Below are 23,908 nucleotides of genomic sequence, written 5' to 3'. Positions count from 1 at the left end.
ACAGTGCTCAGGGCCCCCTGCTGTCCAGCCTCCCCGGGCCTCAGTCGGGCAGGATTCGGTCTCCAAGGATAGGGATAGCAAATTGGATGTGGCTGGACTCACAGAAAGGAGAGAGCAGGGACACGAGATCCCTCTGCCAAAATCACGCAGCCTCTTCATGGCCAAGTTCTGGTCTTAAATCGCTTTTTCTCACACTAGAGAGTAGCCAGGACTGGGGCACTCAGGGACTTAGCGGGGCAGACAGTCTGGTTGCTCGGCTAGGTCGGCCAGGTCCCACGACGACGTGACCTTGATCAGCCCCGCCCTGCCCTGCTCTGGGCTCCCCCATCCCGTCACCGAAATGGGGACACCAGGAGGGACCTGCGAGAAGCAGCGTTCACAGAGGGCGGGCTCTCTGCGCCTTCTCACTCCAGCCCCGCCCCCACCCCACATGCTCCTGGGGGGAGGGCCTATGATTCGGGAACATTAATGCTGGACACCTGGGAGCACCCCCACACCCACCCCTGATGCTCCCAGGTCGGTCCGGTCTAGTCCACAGGCAGAGACGGAGCTGGGCCAGATGGGCTCCCACAGGCCCTGCAGGGGCCCCATCGGCTTGAACTTGAGACCCTCCGAAGGGAGGCTGGGATGCAGCTGTGCGCTCGGCAGCCCTGCCCTGGCGCTGCCCTCAGAACGCGGCCGGACGTCTTGGCCCCATGGCCTTGGGGGCTGAGTTGGGGTGACGACCTCCAGCTCTTTCAGGGTCGGGTGATGCCAAGACTGAGGGGCCCACAGAGAGCGTACAACGTGGCTCGCGTTGAGGGTCCACGGGCATCCTGACTCCCTGTGGCCCGACACACTGGAGTCAAAAGGGGACCCGCCAGGTGCAGACCCTCCGGGCCCGCGGCCCCGCCCCGCGCCTTCTGCGCCTGCGCGGCCACGGGGCTCGACAGGTGCAAGCCGAGCACAGGTGAGCCTCAGCGCGCCTGCACCGATCTGCTTCGCGGACGCCGCGGGTACTTCGGGGCGCCAGGCTTGGGGGGAGGTGGTCGTCGCCGCGGGGAGCGGAATGGAGCCCGGGGCGCAGGTGGGTCCCGAGGGGCAGGGTCGCGGGTGGACGGGGCAGGGCCGGCGAGGGGAGCCAGGTCGGTCCGGGTCGGGCTCCGCGCGTCGCTTCGGGACCCGGCTGTCCAGAGACCGCCCCTCCCCCACCGTCCTGCGGCGCGGGTCCGAAGCGAGAGGCGGCGCAGAACTAGATAACGGCTGGCAGGTGAAGGCCAGAACCGACCTTTCACCCCGAGCCTCGGCCCCGCTGGGAGGGACCCGCATCACCACCCCCTGGGTCCGGGGCTTCGGAGTCCGGATTCAGAGCAGTAGGGGCGTCTTTTCCTTTTTCACCCGAGAATTGGTGAGAAACAGGCCCCAGGCGACACTGCACTGGTCAGCCCCTTTTGGGGCTGCTTCTAGAATTTCTTCAGATTCTTATCTTTCCTCGGTTTTCCCGAGAATTCTACCCAAAACGTGGAGCTCTTATGATTTTTAAAAACGCCATAGATGAGAAACAGTTCAGGGTCCCTGCAGGGCCAGCGGCAGCTGGGTGTGGCTGGAGGCAGCCAGGCCCCTCCTTCGGTTCCGTGGGAACCGCGGTTTGTCTTCCTTCTCTTCCCAAGTGGCACTTTCCCGCTTTGCTTCACGGAGGTGTTTTTAATTACATGTAGCTCTTCTCTTTCATGGCTTCCGTGTTGGGGTTTCCATCAGAAAGCTGACTTTGACGTGCTGACAGGGCAGTCGCCCATATTTCCACCCCACAGGTTCACACCTCTGTATTTTCACTTTTGAGTCTCATATCCTTGGAATCTTCTTGGTAGGTGATGTGGTGTACGATTTTTTTAATTCTCTTTTTGTGAGTAACCTGTGAGTGTTTAAAGAGTCCAGTATGCCAGCCCCATCACTTATTTTAGGATAAGGCACAAGGCAGGGACGCAGGCTCACTCTCATTCTGGGTGTTTCCCCGACTGGCTGGCTGGTGAGCTCGGTGCGGATGAGACAGCCCTTCCCTGCTGGTGTGTTCCATGTGTCTGGGCCCTGCTCTGAGGCCCCGTCTGCGAGTGTGCAGAACGCTGCCTCCCGCCCCATGGGGGTGTACCCCTAGTACCAGCATGCAACCAGCCCGGGGCCCAGGTAGGCCAGTGCAGAGCAGGTCCTGGGAGAAGGGGAGGGACTCGGCCTCATGCCCCTGGGAGCAGCGCTGCAGGTGGGTCCCCACCTCTCGGCCCCACTCGGGCCACTCCCCTGGAGGGCACTCGGCTGCCCAAAGGGACTTCTCCGATGGACAGATGGACGTTCAGACAGACACCTGCAGAGTGTGTCCGCATTGTCACTTTTTCAGGTTGAGGTTAAAAGTTAAGCTGATCTCATTCACAAGGTTTCTACTTTTCTTCCCCCAAAACACTTACAAAAAATCCTTTCCTTAGGGCGGAGGCGTCAAACTCGTTTTCACCGGGGGCCACATCAGCCTCACAATTGCCTTTAAAGGACAGAATGTAATTTTAGGACTGTATAAATGTAACTACTCCTTAACTAGGGGCAAGGAGCTGGGCGCTGCTACCAGGTAGAAGCAAGGTGCCGGGCCAGATAAAACAAGGTGGAGGCCGGATTTGGCCAGCAGGGCCTCGTGTTTGCCACCTGTGCCTTAGGGGTTCTATGACCATCCCCTGGCTTAGCTCCCTGCCCTACCCCTGTCCCCATTTCCTGTCCCCAGGACGCCACCTCTGAGCTCTGTTTTGACAGGTTTCTGAGTGGAGCTCCTCTGAGGACGAGGGCCCCCCTTCAGCGCCCAGACGGATGTCCTCAGGGACGGTTCCGAAGCACAGCACCCCTGAGGAAGGCTTCCTGCACCGGCATAGGAGCCCCCTGGGCCGTGTTCCCTACCGCCGGGGAGGGGGCCCCGCTGATGGGTCCCCACTGTCTGCACGGTCTTCCTGGGACCTGCCATCCCCCGTCCAAAGGAGACGGCTTTCTACCATCTGGGCCTCTGAGGAGTCCAGTGAGCAGCTAGAGCCAGAGGAGGACCCCTGGGCTCCTGAGGAAGAGCCACCCAGGCCAGCTGAGGTCACCCAGCAGCGGCGACGGCGGCAACAGCAACGCAAGAAGCAGGGAGAGGCCCCAGGGAGCTGGACGGGAAACGTGCGGTTGCCCGGTATCCCAAACACCGCTGGGCGGAGGCACCGGGACCCAAAGAAGCTGGCAGCTGTGGTAGGCAGACCCTGACCCCAGCCTATCCCTGTTTCCAGCCTGTCCCTGTCCCCTGGGAGCTCTGGGTCCCCCCCCAGGAGGTGGCCTGTGACAGTTGGGAGCAAGATCACAGTTCTTCCCTCACTGAGGGAACTTGGCCTGGGCTTGGTGAAGTTGCAGGCCAGAGGACGCTGGGCAACTGGCCTTTCTAACATCTGGGCCCCTCTCTGGGGATTCCCCTGCTCCCAGGAGGAGGACCTTTGCTTATACTGTTAAAATACATGTCCCACCATCCCCTCGCTCCCCAGACTCCTCAGAACACTGCTGGGGACAGGGCAGATGACATAGAAGCCCCGGAGAGTCCCTCACTGTCCTCATCCTCTGCACCCCCTGCGGCCACCACCCTGTTCCCCACTCTGGCTGGCACCAAGGGTCCCAACATAACAGTCAGTCAGTGGGAGGGTCCCCAACCCCCTGTGCTGCTCTGAGCTTGGCTCTCAGCCCCCAGTGTCCTGTGACCTCCTATCCAGGGGGTTGCTGGGAAGAGAATGCCAGGGAGGCCACTCGCTCTTCACACACGCTGGCAGCCGAGACCCCTCAGAGCTCCAGCTGGGCGGAGCTCATCCCATCCCTGGGGTTCCGATGACCAAGGTGGTACATGCCGGCAGTCAGGCACCTGCCCTGGGCACCCTTGCCCGCCCATCAGCTCTGGGAACCCTGGACCAGGGTGCCCAGGAGCTGACAGGTAGGGGGTCGGCACCGCAGAGGAGGCATTGCTGTTCCTGCTGGTGCCCCTCAGTGAGCCCACTGCTCCCACAGACCGAGCGCGTGAGGCAGTGGGAGGCCCGCCTGCTCTGGAGCATCGAGGAAGCCACCCAGCACGAGCTCACCGTGCTAGACGACTGACCGTAGGGGACCAGGGGGTGCAGGGGCTCAGCCTGACTCTTGTCCATCTGTCCTACTCATCTGTCCATACGCCTGTACACCCTACACCCTCCTCAGGACTTGCTGCAGGTACCCCCTTGAGGGCCCCCCACCACATCATGCCACTCAGGTGGAGGGGGGCTGTTGATAAAGACCTTGTTACTCAGATCCAAGTGTGGTCCTGGCTGCTCCAGCTGAGTCACCCTTCCCACCCATGGGGTGTAGCCCCACCCACCACCTGCTTCCCAGAGTCCATTGTGGCTCAGTGGGGGGGGGGCCTCACTGATGCTTTGCAGGTAAAGACCAGGGAGTTCATGGCCCCGCCCACCTGGTGAAGGCTGGGGATCCCAGGTCGTGAGTTCAGAATGTCATACCAGGAAAAACCCGGAACCAGGGTTCTCAACCTGAGGGCCCCTGGGGCCTGCAGTACTGGGTTTGTTCCCTGAGTGCAGAGGAAGGGGCCCTCCTGCCCATCCCATTCCCCTGCCCCCTGTGGGGAAGAAGGAATGGGCGCCCAGGAGGTTCAGGTGCACAGGAAACAGCTTGGACCACCAGGCCCAGCACCCAGGTGCGTCTCTCTGGGGATGCACACGGTTGCAGGCACAGAGCTGGGCTCTACTCTTGGGCATGTTCTCATGTCCCCACTTCATCTACATGTGTGTGATTTTCCATCTAAAAACCAAAGCAGCCTTATGTCTGTGCCCCCTCATCCATGCCTGTGGGGCAGCCTAGTGCTTCTCAGGAACAGAGGCCAAGCTTGCTGCTGGGGCAGAATCAAAGGGGCATGAACCCAGACATGAAACACCCCAAAATAGGGCCCCCCAAACAGACTCTCAGGCTGGGCGGCACAGTAGGTGGCCCAGGCAGGCGAAGTCAGGGTTGCTGAGAGGCAGGGGTGGGGGTTCCCAAGCTGCGGGAGTGTGGACCTCAAAGCTGGTCCCCCTGGAAGGGCCACCTCCAGGTCCCCAATGTGGAAAGAGCGACAACGGTCCTCACAGGAGGGGACGGTCCCTGAGTCCTGTGCATGGTGGGAATGTGTTTGCTGAGCTAGCTCCTCACGCAGGAGTGGCCACCTCTGCAGCTTGCTGTTTTATTCAAAGGAGGGTGGGGGCCTCTGCAACGGTGTTGACAAAAATAAAGAGGGGAAATTTGTTTTTAAAAGGATACATATATTAATCTTTGGAAAGAAACACAAAAGCGGAAAGGGGCAGGAAAACTGGCTGTGGCCGTGTGATATGTGGGGTGGCAGATCTTCCTCTGCCTGTCCTTCCCAGCGATACATCCACGACACGGCATTCGCCCAGGAACTGGTTCCGGTCAGCGTGTGACGCCCCACCAGGTGGCCTGTCTCTACCTGTTTCATACTTGGAAAAACCAGGAATGGGCCAACGCCTCCACCACACTTGGGGTCCCCAGAGTGTGCCCCCCCACCCCATCCACATGGCCTCAGCCCTTCCCAGCCACCAGCTCTGGGTCACTGGTCCCTGCTCCAGCCCCATTTCTCCTGCTCCTGGTTCAGGGGTGTGACAGGCTCCCCACAAGGACAGGTATCAGTTGTGTCCCAGCCAATGTCAAACCCTCCCTGACCGCTCCCTCTTCTCTGCTGAGCGTGACCTGGCCCAACCTTGGCCTGCAGAGTCAGGGTTTGAGCCAACATTGCCGGTCAGCCTGTTGATGAGGACCCCCCCAAGTCCTGCTCTGGTTGTCATACCCCACTGTGATGTCCACATCCCCAGCCACCTAACCACACTCCCCTAAGTTCCCATCTGCACTTTCCTTCACACACAGTGTCACCCTCAGTTCCACCATCACTCAACGGGCTTTGTCATCACAGGAGGGCAGAGCCCAGCGGTGGGGGGGGGGAGGGGGGGCGGGTATCACTGAGTCTGTCCCTCTGTCCCAGCCAGACAGGTGGCATGTTGCAACACACCCACTCGTTCTTCCATTAAAATGGCCACGAGTTTAGTCAAGCAATTTTTTCCTTTACTTTTTGTTAAATAAGATTCCAGAAAGTATAGTGCAAACACTCAGTAGAAAAGTTGCAATTAAGAAACGTACATTCACATTTAACAGTTCAGTCCATTCGCTTGTTTTTAAAATAAAAACAGGACAGATTGTTCAATGACTTGTTTCAGTTTAACAATCTCGGAAAAGACTGGAAGGTGCTCTGCAGTGTCCTGCTGGCGTAAAAATAGACCCGTATTGATCACACAAATCTATCACAAGGAGGTGATGTGGAGCCGTCATTCCGGCATCCGTGCTCGCGCCCCGCGGAGCTGTCCTGGTGGGAGACCGCGCCCGTGGAGGAAAGGCCCTCCTAGGGACACAGACAACCCCCGCACCCTGTCCCCACGGAGGACAGCTGGCCCACAGCGGACTCGGGCTTTGCCTCAATGGGGTGAGCGGGGTCCACCGCAAAGGGGTGGGTACTTCCAAATGCTCACTTGTGCAAGGCGGCTCACGACCAGTGTGAACGGGTGGGCGGGCTCGGACCAGAGCTCAGGCGCAGGCTCCAGGACCCGCCCTTTCGGGGCGCTCTGCGGCCAGCCAGCAGATGGCCCTTCGCTGCGCATGCTGTGTGATTCCAAACTCAAACTGAAATCACACCATCGGGGACTTCACAGCATGCAGCCCGCGTGCGAATGGCTTGGGTGTGCACGGTTTCTACAAGGATGAAGGCAAAACCGCTCCCCTCGGCAGGACGGTGCTGGGAGTGTGGCGCCCGCTGCATGGCAGAGGCAGCGGGGTTCCCTTAGGGCTCCCAGGATGAGGGGACAGTCCCCTGAGACGTGTGCTTCGTGCTGGGGCTACGTGGGGGTTGCTGGTGGGAGGCAAGAGACAAGTTCTGGCTGCGGGGGGGCCAAGTGCCCGCCATGCCAGGAGCCCAGACGCAGTGTCCAAGTGGCTGTTCCCGCTCACCACCCACGCACACTTGGGAAGCCCAAAGGACTGGACCAATCTCCTGGGGTGAGTCCAGGTTACCCTCCTTTTCAACATCAATTTTCAGTGAGAGTCTGCCTTGGAAACCAAAACCCCTGAAGTCAGCAGTGGGGACCACAGGGCTCAGGCCTGGGAAAGTCGCAGAGGTTCATAGGAGGTGTTCCCCACATGTCTCCACCTATGGAACTCCCTGCTCTCAGACGCCCTCTAGTGCCCAGGAAAGGGCACTGACCACCTACCCCAGGCCAGCAAGGTGACGACGACGTGGCGTGGCTCTGACCAGGAGCTGGGTTGGGTTCCGGTAACTGGAGAGGTGTGTGTGATTTGGAGGCATCTGGGACCCCTTTCTGCCGCGTCTGATGTCCAGCGGGACTTCCAGACAACATTTCCTTAGGCAGAGACAGGCTGTGCCCTGGGACTTGGTTCAGGACAGAAAGTGGGACCAGACATGGGAGGGGGTTTCCAGGCTGAACATGCTCCATCCTAAGGGGCCCGTTGCTAAAGGCGGGACAGGGCTCAGCCCTCAGGACACAACCCCATCTCCCTGCGTGGGGCCTGGGGCTGTGGGGACCAGCCTGCCCTGTGGGGCCCTGCCACGGAGAGGAGGGGGCATGTATGTGCAATGAGGTTGGAGCGCCTCCATGTTGGTGGCTGTCTCGAGCTGTGCCCACAGGGTCCCCAGCGGGTTCAGAGGGGAAATGGGAGTCAAATCACAGCCGCTGCCCTGCTGGCCACACCAGCCCTGTCCCCTCTGCTCCATTCCCCCCACGCAGGGCCCACCCTGTCTCCAGGTCCACACTCAGCAGCTCCCACCAGCTCACAGAAAATCGCCTCCCAGGCTCCTGTGCCACCCTGGGAAGACTTGCGGCTGGGAGCGGGTCTCCCCTCCAGCTGAGCCCCACAGAGCCCCTCCTGCCCTCTCAGCGGAGGCCCTGTCCTACCCCCTACCCACCCTCCTCAGGCTCAGTGGGGCTGGGTCCAGCTGGGAGACTGGCCTCAGACCACCTGGTTCAGGTGTGATTTGGTGGGTGTGGGGGTGCCAGGGCCCATGGAGGTTGCAGCGACCTGACTGCCCCACTGCCCACTGTGCCAGCCACAGGCACCCGGCCATGGCCTATCCTCACAGCATGTGTCGCATGAGGGTGGACACTGTGCTGTCCAACTTTAGAAGCCTGAGTCCCCATGATCGGCCCTGAGGCCAGCGGCTCAGAGATGGTCCTGCCGCTGAGCCCAGGCTCCCATGCAGCCCCCGAATATCCTGGGTCTGTGTCACCCACACCGTAGCCCAAGGGCCCAGGAAGACAAGTGCAGGCCCAAGATGCCCGTGAGAAAATGTCACATTTCTCATGGCCCACTTGCTGCAGAACCTGGAGTGTTAAATGACAGCGAGGGACCAACCACTGCATCAGGCTTTCAACATGAACTCCAGAGCCTCCAGCCACCGGAAACGGGCATCCAGGCCCAGGAACACCGCACACCCTCTGGCCTCCAGCCACAGTGCCTGCTCCTCACCGACACTGAACACTTAACTGATACTTCCAAACCAACTGCCTCTGGGAAGGTTGATTCTTTTGTTTCTCTACCTTTTTTTTTTAATGGAAACCATTACAAAACAGGGCAAGTCCATTTCTGGGGGTCACTGCCATAGAACCTGCAGGTCTGCACATTTTCAGGATCAAAAGTGCCAAAGCGACCTTGTGGGTCCCCCCATCTGCTCCGCAACGTGCTCAGGTGTGGTGTCTGTCCCTGTGACAGGCACCGCTCAGCAGGACACATGCTTGGGCAGCACCTGCTTCACGAGCCACACAGGCTCAGTGCCTCAGGCAGGACCTGTGCCTCGGGGTCACAGCGACTCTCGTGCAGAAGGAGGGGGCGCATGCTGAAACCAAGACAGGTCCCGGGAAAATCCCAAAGTCCAGGCTGACCACCCATCCTGCCGGAGCGGCAGTAGAAGCAGGAGGCCGCCTCAAGGTGGCCATGAGGACAACATGGTACTCTACAAGGGGACGGGAATGTGAGGTCAGGAGGCTGGCGGGTCCTGTCCTCACCCAGGGCGCACAGCAGCCTGTTTATCACTAGAGACGGGCGTCCTGGCCAGAGCGACAGCCCTGAAGACAACCCGGCAAGGGGTCCCAATCCCGGTGCACACAGACAGCCCCAGAGAGGGGCTGCCTAAGCCGGGTGCACAGGGCAGGCCAGGAGGCGGGGGTGTCGTCCCACAGCGCCCCCCATCCGGGCCAAATCACACACTCAGCCTGTCTCTGAGCCAGTGGCCTTCTCAGGCCCCACTTGTCTCTGCGTTTAGATACAATTATTGCTTCCGTGGCACCAGGTGCCTGGCAGCCCTGGTGGCTTTGGAGCTGGTAGACAGGTCAGGTGCAGCCAGCCGGGTCTGTGGCACAAAAGCCAGAGGGGCCGGCCTGGGGGCGACAGTCCCTAGAAGCATTTGGAAGTTCAGGGCTGTGTTCTGCTCTACTGAGGGTGGGCACGGGCAAGCAGGAGTCACGCAGGGGCAGGGGGTGCTCCAAAGGGCAGAGCACTGCCAAGGGGGGCGTGATGTGCTGGAAACGCACTGGGTGGCTCTCCTCCGTTCTGGGGGGATTAGCGGGTGGTGCCAGCTCCTGGCACACTATTTACAGAGCAGCTGAGTGTTGGAGGGTCCCACTCAAAGGCCCTAACATTTGTGCATGGATATTGTACTAGATTAAAAATAAATAAGGCAACACAACAGTCTTATCATGAACGAGGAGGTGCTTCCCAAGTTCCCCAACACAGGTGTGGCTGCCGGCCCTGTGTCCCAGGAAGCAGGTGGCCTTGCTGATGGCTGAGGGGTGGTTCCCAGGGACCTCACGAGCCAGAGCACACAGGGGTGGTCTGCAGACTGGGGCCCCACCCTGCAAGGTGACCGTTGAGAGTCTCACAGGACTTCTGGTGTGTCCAGTGTACAGCACTCACCCGGGTGCCCTGCCCCCACTCACTGGGTTGGGGGGTGACCTCCACTGCCCTGACGGGAGTGGTTGGGGCATCCTCACCTCCCACTGTCTGCGTCCACTCATCTTTGACCTGTTCTGACAACTCTGCTGACATCCCCAACCTCTAAGGGGACACAAGGTCGAATGGGCCCCCTGGAGAGGGGGGCTCTCCAAACTGCATGGCTGCACCCTCAACCCCTTCTGCAAAGCACCCTCCAGTGTACTTCAGCACTGGAGGCCACATCCCAATTCAGGGGCCACGTCCTGTCCCCCCACCAGCTTTGAACAGAGCGATGGCCATCGCTGCCCAGAGAAAGGTGGTCCCCACCCCGCACTGCTGCGCACCTACACGGCCTGGCCCCGTCCATGCTGTGGAGTTGGGGCGTCACGGCCTCCCCGCGCAGGAGACCTCATCCCACACCCACAGACCCACCTACTTCCTGGAAGTTGTCACTGCCCCTGCTGGCCACGGAGGGGACCCAGTTTTATGGCTGTAGACACTGAAACCACATCCCGGGGCTGGTTCCACCATAGAAACACCTTCGGGCAAGGAAGCTCCTCAGGCTGTGGGCTCCACTTGTTTGCAGAGTCAGCGAGGCCGCGCACCCCAGTCCACGTGCAGGAGCCCAAGAGGCCACTTGGAAAGCGGGAGGCCACGCCAACCCACTGGCACGGTGAGCAGGACAGAGCTGGGGGACAGCCCACATAACTGGGACGCACTGGTCACAAGGCAGGGATGTGGCTGCAGGGGACCGGCCTCTGGTTCTTGGCAAAAAGTGACTCTTGAAGAGAGCCAGCAGCCTCTGCCCTGGGCTGCGGGCCCAGGCTCCTCAGTCTCCCCAAGCCGTCTGTCCAGGGCCCAGCGACTCTGGGTCTGGTCCCAGGCCTCATTCCTAGCCACTCTGGGCTCCTGCAGGCCTGCTCTCCTGGGAGCCTGCAGCCCTCCACTCACCTGCCCAACCTGGGCAGCCAGTCCCCACCCTCCCCCGCCACGAGGACAGGATGGAGCAGCCTCATGTCTGCTTGTCTGCACCAATGGGGCTGGCCCCTTCCCCAGCCTGGCTGCTGGCCGGGCTGGTCCTAGAGTAACGGAGGCCCTGGGCATTGGCCCTGCACCCCCAGCGGCCAGCAGAGCTCCACTAAGCCTCCTTCCCAGCTGATCCTGGGGGTGGGGGTGGGTCAGGGGGCCGGGCAGCAAGCCCTAAGCCCTGCTGAGCCCCCAGCCCACCTCCAACCGGGTGGCCGACCATGGGGGCCACAGGGGGTTGGCCCGAAGGCAGTCTGGTCTGGAAGCCGGCTCTTCCATAAGGACACATTTTCTGCTCAGAGTTCAGGGACCTGGTGTGAGAGCCGTTTGTGTTGATCCTGCCTTCCAGGAAGTAGGTCAGCATCTCACCCTTGCCCTTGACGCTGACCTTGCCACGGCACAGGAAATGGTAGGTGCCCTGCCTGAGCAGCCGCTGTACCTCCTCAGTCACCTGCAGGGGAGAGAGCAGCAGCTGGGCTCACAGGCAGGAGGGGCGGGACTCTCTGCACCTGCAGGAAGGAGGACACCATTGTCCCTGAAAGGCCTGGGGCCTGTGCCTCGGGGACTGGGGTGGCTGACCTGGATCCTACCAGGGACACCAGTGCTGTCCATCCGACTGGCCACATTCACGGTGTTTCCCCAGATGTCGTACTGCGGCCGGCGAGCCCCGATCACACCGGCCACCACGGGGCCAACGTTAATGCCTGGAAGACAACCACCACGGGGGTCCCAGAGATGCTTCCAGGGGATGCACTGCCCCTTTTGGATCACAGGTTCTGGGGATTACCTGGTGTGGCACCCCTTCCTAATGCAGGACCATCGCCTCCTGGGGCGGCACCATCCTGACCTCGAGAGCAGCGCCAGCCACCATGCAGACTCTGGCCACAGAGGCTGACTGCTCATCTGTGGGACCTCCGTGTATCCCCCTGGGTGGTACCTTGCCTGTGTCCCCGGGTGGGACCTCAAGGCTGTTTTGGGTGTGGGGCCCAGGATGGGTCACAGCATTTGAGGACGCTCTGAGTGGGGCGAGGTCCCCTTGTCTGCACAGGCCAGGGTCTGGTCTGCCCAGAGGAAAACAAAAGCGGCCCTGCGGCCATCTTCCTGTTCCGCCCTCCTGTGCTGGTCTTTCTGGGTGTGGCCAGGGGCACTGGCACCATTTCAGACATGGGCCTGGTCGGTGCCCCCGAGCCTGGGCAGTGGGGTTGGGGCACAGGGGAGGGCGGGGCAGGACTGGAGAGCGTGAGCTCCACCGCAGCCAGAAGACGACCCAAGAGTGACCACCCCAAGGTGACCACTTCATACATGACTGGTGGACGCAGGGAACCCCCACCACCAATCAGGATGCCCCAGGCCAGGGGGACGAGACTAGCGTCCAGCCCCTGTGTGACCAGACATCAGGCACAATGGCCAGGATTGTCTGTGGGGTCCCTGTGGAAACAGAGGGACGGCATCCCCGACGGGCCCTCATCTGCTTCCTGTGCCACATCGGTCAGTCAGAGCCGGGGCCAGAAGAGGAGACCCGGAAGTTGTGGGGGTGGGACCCAGCGCACCGCCCGCCAGACCCGGAGGGACTGGGTTCCTGCAGCAGAGCTGGGTCCAAGTCCATCTGAACTCTGCCCACTCTAAGGGTCACCTGCTCCTGTCCTCACACTCAATCCCAGCATTTGGGTCTGTTTGTAAATTCTAAAGCAACCTTAAATCCCCGGTTTAATTCTATCCAGACGTAGTAGGAATTTTTCTGGTCCTGTCTTCGTCTCAGAAAAAAATCAAATTTAAGACAAAACTGACCCTATGGTTTTGTAAATGCTAGCAAACCACTCAGAGCTTCCTCTCCTCATTCCCAGGCGAGGGGGCACCCAGGAAGACGAGGCCCCACCCCCCACCCTGCACGCAGGACCTCGCCCGTGTTTGGGGTTGGCTGATGGAAACGGAGCACTTTCCTCCAGCTCCCTGTGGACTCAGAGGTATAACTAGATGTCAAGACATAAACAGGTTTCTGGGTGTTTACCAAGCCGGATCTGAACCCTTCCAGGTTTACGGCACCGACACCCCATTTCCAGAGACAGCTGTCCCTGAGCCCCCAAGCTGTCCCTCTGGTGGAGTCGCCTTCCCCCATCAGCTCATCCCGCTCCCAGGGGCAGGGCCCAGCCACACCCCCGGGGCCAGTGCCAGAAGGCAGAGCTGGCCAAGTGGCAGGAAGGCCACAGGCACGTACCCACACGGAGCACGAAGTCATTATAGGACTGGCGATTGATCTCGTCCAGGACGCCAAACATCTCAATGGCAAAGTCTGCCAGCGTGCTGAGGTGGGAGGAGACGGACTTCTTAGCCTGGACAAGAGCAGACACGGGCATCATGTTTGGGGGAATGAGGACCAAGGGGCAGGGCCGTCCCCAGGGCCGCTGCTGGGTGTGGGGGCCCAGCCTATGGGCCCACTGGGATCAAGGACCCCACATCAGCATGGCAGCCCCCTGACCTTGGCCCATTCCTACACCCCTGGGGGCAGCAGGCCAGTCTTTGCCAGAGATTTGCGCTCCCCGCCAGATCCCCGAGGACACCCTGAGCGGCCCCTGCAACAGGCAGGAAGCTGAGATGGGGGCCAGCACAGCCCAGGCCAGCCCTTGGCAGACAAGCGGGCAGCCCCTGTGAGTGGGCACCAGATGTCCCAGGTGCTGCTAGGACAACACTGTCACCAGGCCACAAACAAGGAAAACAAGTCAGCAGGGGTCTCCCTCCCACATGGGACCAAGCTGGCCATCATTCCCTGGTGGGGAAATGTCCTTTCTTTTCTGACACAATGACAACGCTACATTTTTTTAAAGATGCCAAGATGTCTCACTTTTCTTTTTTAGAGGATTTTTTACTAGCCCTCAAATTCAGGGAGCTAATGCTTTTTTAAAAAAATTAATTTAACAGTTTTTACACCAGTGTCAGATTTGCAGGTAACTGAAGCCACAGAACAAAGATGCCCTCCCCGCCCTCATTGTTAACTCATGACACGCAGTGATACATTAGTTACCACTAACGCTTCATCAGATACTTTCAATTCATCGTTGTCGTTGGCTGCAGTCCACAGTCCACAGTCCACACTAGGCTTGGCTCTGCGTTCCATGGGTTTTGACCAGTATATGAAAAATTGTATAATACAGAACAGTTTCACTTGAAAAAATTTCCCTTGGTCAGTGGATTGTCTCTTCATTATAGTATTTTTCACAGATTAGAACTTCAAGCTTTTAATTTGGTCAAGCCGACCGATGCTCTGTTTCATGGGCCATGCCTTTGGTGCTGCACCTAAAAAACACGTCGCCGAACCCGAGTCCCCCAGGTTTTCCGGTATCTTCCCAATGTTTTCCAGTTTTCCATTTTGCATTTCAGTCTATGATCCACTTTGAGCTACTTTTTGTGAAGAGTGTCAAGTCTGTGTGTAGATGCATTTCTAAAAACAGATCGATAGATACACAGACAGACGGATGGATGTGTAGTTGTTCCAGCACTGTTTGTTGAAGAGCCTCTCTTTGTTCCATTTGCTCCTTTGTCTGTACTCATGGGGTCCAGTTCTGGGCTCCCTGTCCCCTCCCCCAATCCCTGTGTCTCCCCTCTCGTCAGGGCCGCACTGACCTGCTTCCTCTAATCAGGTGGAGTCAGCCCCACCCCCGCCCCGCCCCATTCCTCTCCTTCAGTGTCAGGCAGCTGTCCTGGGTCTTCCAGCTCCTCCTCAACTCCGGACCCGCTGGCTGACATCCCGGAATAACCTGCTGGGATCGCCTGGAACCCAGGATCAGCTTGGGGCTGCAAGGGCGCCTCCGCAGCAGGGAGCCCCTGAGCGGGAAGAAGACCCTTCCTCACCAGAGTTTTGTGGGCCTCCTCCTGTGGCCCTTGTGCGCGATTGCAGATTTACGTCTGGTTTTTACTCAGGGGCTGTGCGTGGGTAAACAGTCTTGTTTTTATTTCAAGTTCCACTTGTTCGTTCCCGGTATACGGGCAGGCCACCAACCTTCGTAGGTCAACCTCACATCCTGCAACCTCATCATAATCTCTTACTGGCTCAACTCCCCCCACTGATGCTCGGCCCCGGCATCCTCCTGGCACTGACCGCCAGCTACAGCAGCAGGACTCCCGGCAACTCTGCTGGCTGTTCTGCCCACCTTCTGTCTGACTCCCTGTCAAGTGCAAACACACTGATGATTGTTACTGTTACGTCTTGGAGAGGCGACTCCACCACCCTCCTGGGCGACCCTGTATCTCTCTCTCTGACAACGCTCCTTCATCTGAGGTGGGTTCCAAGGTCAGGACAGCTGCTCGGGTTTTTATTCCTGTCAACGTGCCCTTTCTACACCCTTTTGTTTTTAACGTGTCTCTGTGCATCTTTATAAAACATGTTTCTTGTGGGAAACCCAGTATTATTTTTGAACCCACTCTACCGGCCTGCCTGTGAGTGGGCGTGCCTGCCACGTCGGCGGCGTGACTGGCCGAGCATCTGCCATGTCTGCAACTGCTGTCCACTCACTGCGCCCTCTTTTTGCATCTCCCTTTTTCTGTTTTTTTTAACAGACAGCCTGAGGACTCCGTGCCCAGGTCTGCACTGGAGAAGGGGACACTCAGTGGGCGTGGGCTGGTGGAGAAGGGCAGGACTGTGGTGAAGCCCCGTGACCAGCCCCCCGTGCTGACCTTCCAAAGGAGGTGGTGTCTGGAGAGAGCTGGCCACTGCCAAGGTGGCCCACTGGCTTCTGCCTTAACCCTATGCAGAGGACAGGCCGAGGCCCAGACAGGGGACCTGTCCAGGGTCCCAGGCAGCTGGGGGTGGGGACAGCCCTGAGTGGAGCTCCTGGGCACAACCCACCTTGGCCCCGGCCGCAGGCGCCAGCCCTGCCGCAGCCATGTAGGTGCTGCCAATGGTCTTGATCTTCTCCAGGTCCTGGTAAAAGTCCTTGTCCATGAGCTTGTTGAAAACAAAAACTGTTCAACGTTACATTACATTTTAGACAAGTCGCCGTGACCATCGGACGCCGGAGCCACCACTGAGCCCTGTGTCTCCTTTGCTCTGGGCACCAGGCCAGGTCTGGGCTGAGCCAAGAAACGCAGGCCAGAGGGGCTCCCGCAGGGGCCTGAGAAAGAGGAGCTGGAGGCGCCACAGAATGGCCTGTGCTCCAGCCCACGCCCCTCCCCCGGCCCCCCAGGGTGAGGGACAGACACAGCACCAGCCTCACAACCCAGTGCCTGCCCAGAGGCACTCCCCTACCCCGTCCTATCAGAACCCAAGGAGATGGACACACGTGCTCCCCTGTCCCTCGTGGGGCACGCGCCCCACTGCAGAGAAGGTGGTCCCGCCCAGGGTGGAGGTGGCCTCACCCAGCCCAGACACCCGGCTCCAGGCAGCCGGCAGCACCCTCACTCACCTCATCGAAGTCGGCGATGATCTCATTGAGCAGCCGCAGACACTCCACCCCCATGTTGTTGCCGTCCAGCTCTATGTAGAAGTCGTTGAAGTTGGGGATGGACGCGAACATGACACCCACCTGGGAGTACGACTGGTAGTAGAGGTCCTGGGGGCAAAGGTCGGGTCAGCTGGGGAGCTGGTGCTGGGGACCGTTGCTGCTGACGGGAGGGGCTCAGAGGGTCTGAGCCGCTTGGGTGGTCAGCTCACAGCCAGTACAGAACAGAGCAAGGGTAGGCAGTGGGAGGCCTCTGCAGCCCACGGCCCTTGACTGAGCCCGGGAGCTATTCCAGGCCACGCCGGTCAGGCTGACCCTTGAGGCTTGTGCCTTGGGAGCCAAAAAGCTGGCCAAGCCTCTTTCCTCTCAAATTAGCATTTGTCAGCCCCGTTCTGCAGCCCCACAGCCCCAGGGCTCCACTGGGCAGTTGCAGCCGGAGGAAGTTCTGACCAGCCCCAACAACACACACATTAGCTGCGGAAGCCACTGTCCCTCCTCAGGGACAAGGGGCACTGTGCGCTCTCCTGGATCAAAGGGAAGCCATCATTCTGGGTACCTTGTCTGTCCCAGGAGCTTCCTGACAGCCCAGCCCTCCCTGCCCTTGGGGGTGGCCTGGGGGTGGCGTGCCTGAAGCTGCACTCACCATGTTCCGGGGGTTGGACATAAGGAAGTGCTGGGCAACGTGGGCCGGCAGGAGGTTGAAGAGGATCCTCCTGTTGTCTAGCTTCACTCGCTCCATGTCATCCTTCTCCTCCTCTGCCTGCGGTGGACGCGTTCAGCCCACTCAGCACCCTGCGTGGCCACACCCAGAACCCCCTTCCCAGCTGAGTCCTGACTTGGGGGCATCCCTGCCCGCCATCTCAGCCAGGCCTGTCCTTTATGTCTGACCACGCGGGACATCTGAGAGGCTCCTTGTCCCCCCCCCCCACCCTCCCAATGACATCAGACCACTGGGCCATCCACAGCGGGACTCCCGTTACGTCAGCTTAGCCCAAACTGCCCCCTTACCCCTGATGTGTCCCCTGTGTGAGTGTCCGTCAGCCTGCCCCACATGCTCCTGGCTAAACACCTTTTCCTTGCCATCTGGGGCTGAGCCCCACCCCCTCCCCACAGGGGCCCCTGCACTGCCACACGTGTTGTGAACAATGTCTGCTTCGGCACCACTAACGGGCCCCACAAGTGACGTGTCTGCTGAGCACCTTCCCCGACGTCATGAACACACGCTCCTTTCTCATCAATGAACCGAGCACGGAGACACCGAAGGCCCACACCAGGCCCATTCCAACCCAAATCCCGAGGAGACGCAGACTGAGGAGACAGCCACCCACAGGACCCGTGACCTTCTGGGAAAGTCACTACCCTGTCTGCTGGAACTTTCAAAGGACAGACAATAGGGAGCTTCACCCCATTTCCAGGGTCCCTCTCTGCCACCTCTGGGGACCAGGTGTCCACAGAGCCCTTCCCACAACATAAGCCTGCCCTTGGGTCACACCAGCTCCAGGCAGTTGTCTACGGAAAGTAGACGAGCAGTTGCTTGAATGCCTTTGGAGATGGGAAACTCACTACTCACAAAACCACCAAACTCAGACCCTCAGTAGGGGTCACCGAAGCTGTCCCGCCAGCCCTGCTGTGTCATCTTCCCTCCAGTCCCAGTCCCACTGCTCATGCCAGATGGCACTGCCTTCATAGCTGGCTGGTACCCAGCCAGGACCCACACCTGCCACCCCCCAGGAAGCAGAAGGGCACGTCTTGCCTGTGCAGCCCACAGGTAGTCCAGCCGCAGCTTGACGTCCACCTGCCGGGCATGCAGGGCCAGCGCAAACGAGAACAGCAGGATCGCCAGGATCGGCTCGAAGCTGCGTGCGGAGCCGGCATCATCCCTTGGGGAAGACGAGAGGGAAACCCAGCCATGCTGACTTTGTCATCTGACACAAGCCATGTCCAAAGAGTGCCCCTCACACACAACACCTGCCTCAACCCCTGGGACTGACCCAAGCCGAGAGAGGTAACCCCAGAACCAGAGGCCTTCCCAGACCCTGGGCTAAAGTGCGGAAGCCACCAAACCAAAGGCCCCAACCAGCCACCAGAGCATGGAGCCCTCGGCCCAGACATCCCAACGCCATGCCAGTCTGTCCTGGAGGGAGCAGCACACCTACCCCACGGCCCTGGAGAGCCCACTGAACTCCAGCACCAGGACATGGGATGCACTGAGCACAGCCAGCAGGGTCAGTTTGGGCAGAGAGGGGACCCGCAAGAAGGTGGTGAGCGGGAGCGCGCCCACAAGGCCACAGAGCAGGGCGTGGGGTGCCGCCTCACAGGGTGATGCGGGCAGCACTAGGTTCCGGCCTCTGGGCGACAGGACCACCAGGGACCCGTTGGGACTGGAGCTCCAGGCCCAGGGCAGGCAGCCCACCTAGAGGAGGACAGAGGGCAAGGAGCAAGGGAGGGGCTCCCTCAACACCCCAGCTGCCCCTCCTCCCAAGCCCCCTGCAGCCTCAGGCCTCCACACCTGCAAACCCACTGACCCAAGACCCAATAGCTTTACAACTGCCCTGCCCCCCCCCCGGTTCCTCCCACCCCACCCCCTCCTCTCCCTCCCCCATCTTCTGCCCTCTGCTCATGACAGAGGGAAAGGTCTCCCTTTGCAAGGAGAAGAGTGCGTTTCTTGTGCTGGATGAAGTACCCCTCCCCCGGCTTCCCGGGCACCCCCAGGCAGGTCTGATCCCCATGTCCAACCTCCCCACTCTCCACAGGAGCCCCGCACCACCCGGCTCCCGCACCCAGCCCCGAGGCAAGTCTGCCAGGCTCACCACGCATCCCTGGGCCACGGAGTAGACCAGGATGACGATGCACACACACAGCGCGGTGCGGATCTGGACAGTCAGGCAGCCTGGGAAACACTGACAGCGTAGCGTCGTTTCAGAAATTGGGGCGTGGCTCCCGGCGCCCTCAGTGCTGCCGGGGTCTCAGCCGCTACTCACCCTCCATAGATTTCTTGGCCGTTTTCTTATTTTTAATCTCCCAGGTGACAAACTGGCTGAAAAACCTCGCATCTTTAAATCAAAAGGAGCAATGCCTCCCCCGCCCCCCTCATTGTGACTTTGGCACCGAAATCAACTGGATCCTCACAATGTGAGTCCTTCTACCTTACAGATGGTGAGAATTTTCATTTATTGCCATCTTCATGCTCAAGTAAATGTTATCATTTTCCTCACACAAGTTTTGTATAATTTTTATGTTATTTGACATTTTATTTTAAAATGACTTTTTTTTAAAGATTTTTTACTTATTTTATTTTTTAGAGAGAGAGGAAGGGAAGGAGAGAGGGAGAGAAACATCAATGTGTAGTGCCTCTCATGTGCCCCCTACTGGGGATCTGGCCCACAACCCAGGCATGTGCCCTAGACTAGGAATCGAATCTGGGACCTTTTGCTTTGCAGGCCTCTGCTCAGTCCACTGAGCTATACCATCCAGGGCATAAATCGACTACTTTAAATACATTTTTCAATGGTCAACAATTCCATGGATAAAAGTCGGAGGTTTTTTTTTCAGACTCGCACTCTGGAAATTGGAAGTAAGATGAAAGCAAAGACCACACCGTGGACGGTCAGCCCTAACATGGCTGACACTCTTCTGGTGACGCCATGTGGCAGCTGGGTTTGAGCCCCTCAGGCGAACCGGTGAAGCACATGGCCATAGCCCCAGTGGCACTGGGGTCCGAGGAGCACAGGGCAGGGCCCGCTGCTGCGTGGGAGACATGCCACACGGGGGCAGGAAGCTCATGGTGGGACCCCCGCCCTCCTCCTCCCTGCCTGGCTCAGGACCCCAGTGGGGGTGGGGGAGTGATAGAAACACAAAGCTGAAAGGTCACAGAGGCCACCAGGCCTGGCTGCAAAGAAGGTGCCCATCCAAAGTGCTCACCAGCTGCCACCAGGCCACAGTGCACTCACGTCCCGGGAACCTGCGAACCCTATGAGCACAGCTGGCCCACACATGTCTCCCCTCCTGGGCATGCACTGGGCCTCTGCTGAACAGTGTGGCCCCCACCCCTCCCAGGCTGGCCCTGCTGTCCATCCACACCTCACAGCCCTCTTCACATGCCCGGCGGGGCTCCCGAGCTGAGCACAGGGCCTGCTCCCGGGAGTATAAGGGTGGGTACCACAGGCTCCCTGCTGTGCTTCCTGACCTGCCACTGGAGGGAAGGCCTGACGCTGCCTAGAACCCTGCTCAAGCCCATGGGGAGGGGGTGGGAAGCAGCAGACGCTCAGAAAGAAAGGGGCTGATGAAGCTAGGCCCTGCAGGAGAACCACGTACGCCGGTGGGCACACAGGTCCCACCTGCTGGGCAGACATGCAGCCTTCAAAAATTAGCATGTGTGATGCTTTTCCTTGAAATTGTGTAAGTGTAGTATTCTTATTTGACATGGGAAATTCCGGTTCACCAAACCAAATGTCACTCCACCTATGACAGTCGAAGAGCTGGAATGTGGTTTGAATAAATAGCATTTTTTAATTAAAAAAGGCAAGAGGTGACCTAGGAATAGAGACCAATTTCCATGAGGAAAACCAGATTTAATTTTTCAAGGAGCCACTGGTTCTAACTATTGCAGAAAATAGCCACGGGCTGGGGGCAGCGGGGCAGCAGGGCAACAGCAGTGAAGTCTGGGGGCGGGGGTGCTGGGGCAGGGTTCCCCCCCACAACCACCTGCAACCCCGGAGCTCAGACACAGTCAGCCTGGGCTCCACGGTGGACACCAGCATAGCCGTGGGGACTGTGCAGTCTATGATACCAACATGTGACAAACCGGCGCTTGAGCCCCCATCCCCAAGGGGCCCTTCGTCCCAGAATGACATTGAACTTTGTTCTCATTTACTCAGTCCCTGTTGGTCACCTGGCCCTATGCCTTGGCCTCCACACAGCACCCAGCACACGATGGGCTCAGCTTGCTCCCACCGCCCGGGCAACACTTGCTCCCTGCCAGGAGGACAGGGAGCGGACCAACACCGGCACAACCCCACCTGTCCCGCCAAGAGGGCCGGGGGGGACCACAAAGGTACCTGCCCAAGTGAGGTGCACGCATATAAGGACACACACCTGGACCGGGTGAGGCACAGATACAGGACATATACCTGGACCAGGTGAGGCTCGGGCACAGGACACATGCACACACATACCTGAACCCGTGTAATATGCAGGTATAGAACACAGGCCACCAGGAAGCAGATGCAAAACACCAGCAGGAGCAGGACAGCCACACTCCTAGGACAGAGGACAGGTGGCCCTGCGGGCGGGGCCTGGAGAGCCGTGCCCAGGAACTGCCTGGGAATCTACCCCCAACCCTAGCAGGACCCCCTGTCCCCAGGAAGAAGCAGTGGTCTTGGGAGATGTGTGCAGGCTGGTTCCCTTCCAGGACAGCGTCCCCTGGGCACTTGCAAGGAAGGTGCAGTCCTGAGAACCTGGCTGCAGCCCAGCCTAGGCTTCCTCTAGGAGCAGCTCTTCCAGGAAAAGCCTGAAACCCTGGGTGGGCCCCCCAGGTGTGCGACGTGCTTACAGTGTGGGCAGGAGCAGGGGGCTGGGAGGAGCCCTTCCTGGAAACTCAGAGGAGAAAGAGGAAGCACTCCACTCCGGAGAGTTCACCAGGAAAACGTGGTGCATAAACAAAACTGGAAATGTTCTGAGTCTTCCTCTCTGTGAGGCTTGACAGTTGCCTGTTCTTTTCTTTTTAAAGAGGAGGCTGCCTCATGCGACCCCCTACTGGGGAATCAGCCCGAAACCCAGGCATGTGCCCCGATCGGGAATCAAACCAGTGACCTTTCAGTTTGCAGGCTAGCACTCAATACACTGAGCCACACAAGCCAGGGCCAACTGTGTGTTCCTAAAATCACTGGGCTTTTCTTCCTCCTCAGAGGCCACTTTTCTTCCCTCTAACATCTCTGAAAGTGCCACGCACCGAAAAACCAAGGCGCCCACCGCTGCCCTGGGAGTTTTCTCCCCCAGATGCCGAAGCAATGGTGTCTGCGTGTGGGCCGTGACACGGGATCTTCGGTGTCCCAAATTTGCGAGCCTGGAAATTAGCACCTGAGCAGGACCAGTGCCACCCCTGGCCATTGGCCTGGATAGACCAGTTCCCTGGGTCAGTGCAGAGCCGGTGTGCGGCTTGTGCTGCCCATGAACACAGCGGGTGGGAGGGCTCCTGCACTGACTCCCTGAACCTAGAGAGAGAGGCACTCCCAGTGCCCCCCACCCTGCCCGATGTGGGAGCACGCACTCACTGCGGGATTATCAGAAGGTAGACGAGGCCGAACAGGGCAGCCAGAACGAGGGCGAGCACCACGGCGCTGGTGAAGGACTCGTCCTGCAGCTGGTGGTACTGCAGACAGAGCCGGTGTCAGCACGGCCATTCCTGAGACACCAGGGGCTGTCCCTGGGGCCAGCAGCCGTGGGAAGAGGAGCACCCACACCCAGATCGGAGACGGGTGTGCGTGCGAAGTTCCCAGCCGCCCCTGTGCCCATCACCCACCTTCCGCTCCCGCTCAGCCTGCTTATACTTGAGCGTGAAGAAGCCCAGGTCCGCCATCTCCAGCTCCGTCTGGCGGGCTTCCAGGAGGCGGCCGATGTACCTGTTGACTCGGGTGCCTGGGGCAGCGTGGACAGCGTTGGCGCAAAAGGACAAGCGGTTCCGGAGCTTCTCCGAAGCTGTCCTCAAGGCCCGGCGCTGCAGCCGTCAGGGAAGGAAAGGGCCGCCGTCAAGTCACCACGTTCTGAAGAAGGGGCTCTCAGCACCCCCCACACCCCTCCCCCGACTGCTCCTGCTCCCAGCGCATGCCGACATCAGGTGGGGTTAGGGGCCTGCAATGCGGTCCTGGCTGCACCACCTGCTGGCGGTCACACCCCAGGTGAGCCACTTCATCATCGGTGACGGGAGCTCCATGTCCATTGGGGGGGTTACACAGCAACTGTGTGGCGAACCCATGGGGACAGGACCCAACACAAGCACAGTGGGGGGCAGCACCCAGCACAGAGCAATGAAACAACAACTGGTTCTTTGAGAATATCCATCAAACTGACGAATCCCCAGCAAGTGATGAAGCAAAGGACATCAACAAACTCAGGAAGGGGACATGATCTTGGGCCCCACAGCCACAAGGAGGGTAAAAGGGAAACCCACAAACAGCACTGCCAACAGACACAGAAGCCATTGTCCCACATGTCACCCACAAAAGACAAAGAATCATAATTTTAAATTCCTGGAAAAGCAATCTCCAGGCCCAGAGGGTTCCAGTGGAGAATTCCACCAAACCTTTGAAGGGGGATGAACTCCCGTCCCCCAAGGAGCTCTTCCCAACTCACTGCACATCGTCCATGTTAACCAGACAAAAAAGGACCCCTACAGGCCGTAT

At 59.4% G+C, this 23,908-nt stretch overlaps 2 protein-coding genes across 5 annotated transcripts in view; one reads left to right on the top strand and one right to left on the bottom strand.

Annotated features, from left to right (window-relative positions):
* The first annotated feature begins 955 nt into the window (after window positions 1–955).
* Window positions 956–3,752, top strand: CCDC201 (coiled-coil domain containing 201). Its single transcript, XM_037041053.1, has 2 exons — window positions 956–1,066; window positions 2,770–3,752. Exons 1-2 carry the CDS (start codon window positions 1,049–1,051, stop codon window positions 3,247–3,249), a joined length of 498 nt encoding a protein of 165 aa, XP_036896948.1. The 5' UTR covers window positions 956–1,048; the 3' UTR covers window positions 3,250–3,752.
* A 2,346-nt stretch (window positions 3,753–6,098) lies between these two features.
* ADCY1 (adenylate cyclase 1) overlaps window positions 6,099–23,908 on the bottom strand; it is a 38,188-nt gene continuing 20,378 nt past the window's right edge. For 3 of the 4 annotated variants that reach the window (XM_037041048.1, XM_037041050.1, XM_037041051.1), the window contains exons 9-20: window positions 23,029–23,223; window positions 22,781–22,878; window positions 21,683–21,767; window positions 19,319–19,408; window positions 18,665–18,921; window positions 18,262–18,388; window positions 17,152–17,268; window positions 16,473–16,619; window positions 15,917–16,015; window positions 13,292–13,406; window positions 11,656–11,780; window positions 6,099–11,527 (exon numbers count right to left, since the gene is read on the bottom strand). In XM_037041048.1, coding sequence (XP_036896943.1) covers window positions 11,189–11,527; window positions 11,656–11,780; window positions 13,292–13,406; window positions 15,917–16,015; window positions 16,473–16,619; window positions 17,152–17,268; window positions 18,262–18,388; window positions 18,665–18,921; window positions 19,319–19,408; window positions 21,683–21,767; window positions 22,781–22,878; window positions 23,029–23,223 — 1,794 coding nt within the window. In that variant the 3' untranslated portion in view covers window positions 6,099–11,188. Of the gene's footprint in view, window positions 11,528–11,655; window positions 11,781–13,291; window positions 13,407–15,916; window positions 16,033–16,472; window positions 16,620–17,151; window positions 17,269–18,261; window positions 18,389–18,664; window positions 18,922–19,318; window positions 19,409–21,682; window positions 21,768–22,780; window positions 22,879–23,028; window positions 23,224–23,908 lie in introns of those variants that run through there. The other variant, XM_037041049.1, reaches the window with a different exon arrangement.

This window comes from Sturnira hondurensis, unplaced genomic scaffold (assembly GCF_014824575.4).
Source record: "Sturnira hondurensis isolate 20B ecotype Veracruz unplaced genomic scaffold, ASM1482457v3 Scaffold0002840, whole genome shotgun sequence".
NCBI classification, from domain to species: Eukaryota; Metazoa; Chordata; class Mammalia; order Chiroptera; family Phyllostomidae; genus Sturnira; species Sturnira hondurensis.
Note: the sequence above shows the minus strand (reverse complement) of the source record. Positions and strands in the feature narration are given on the sequence as shown.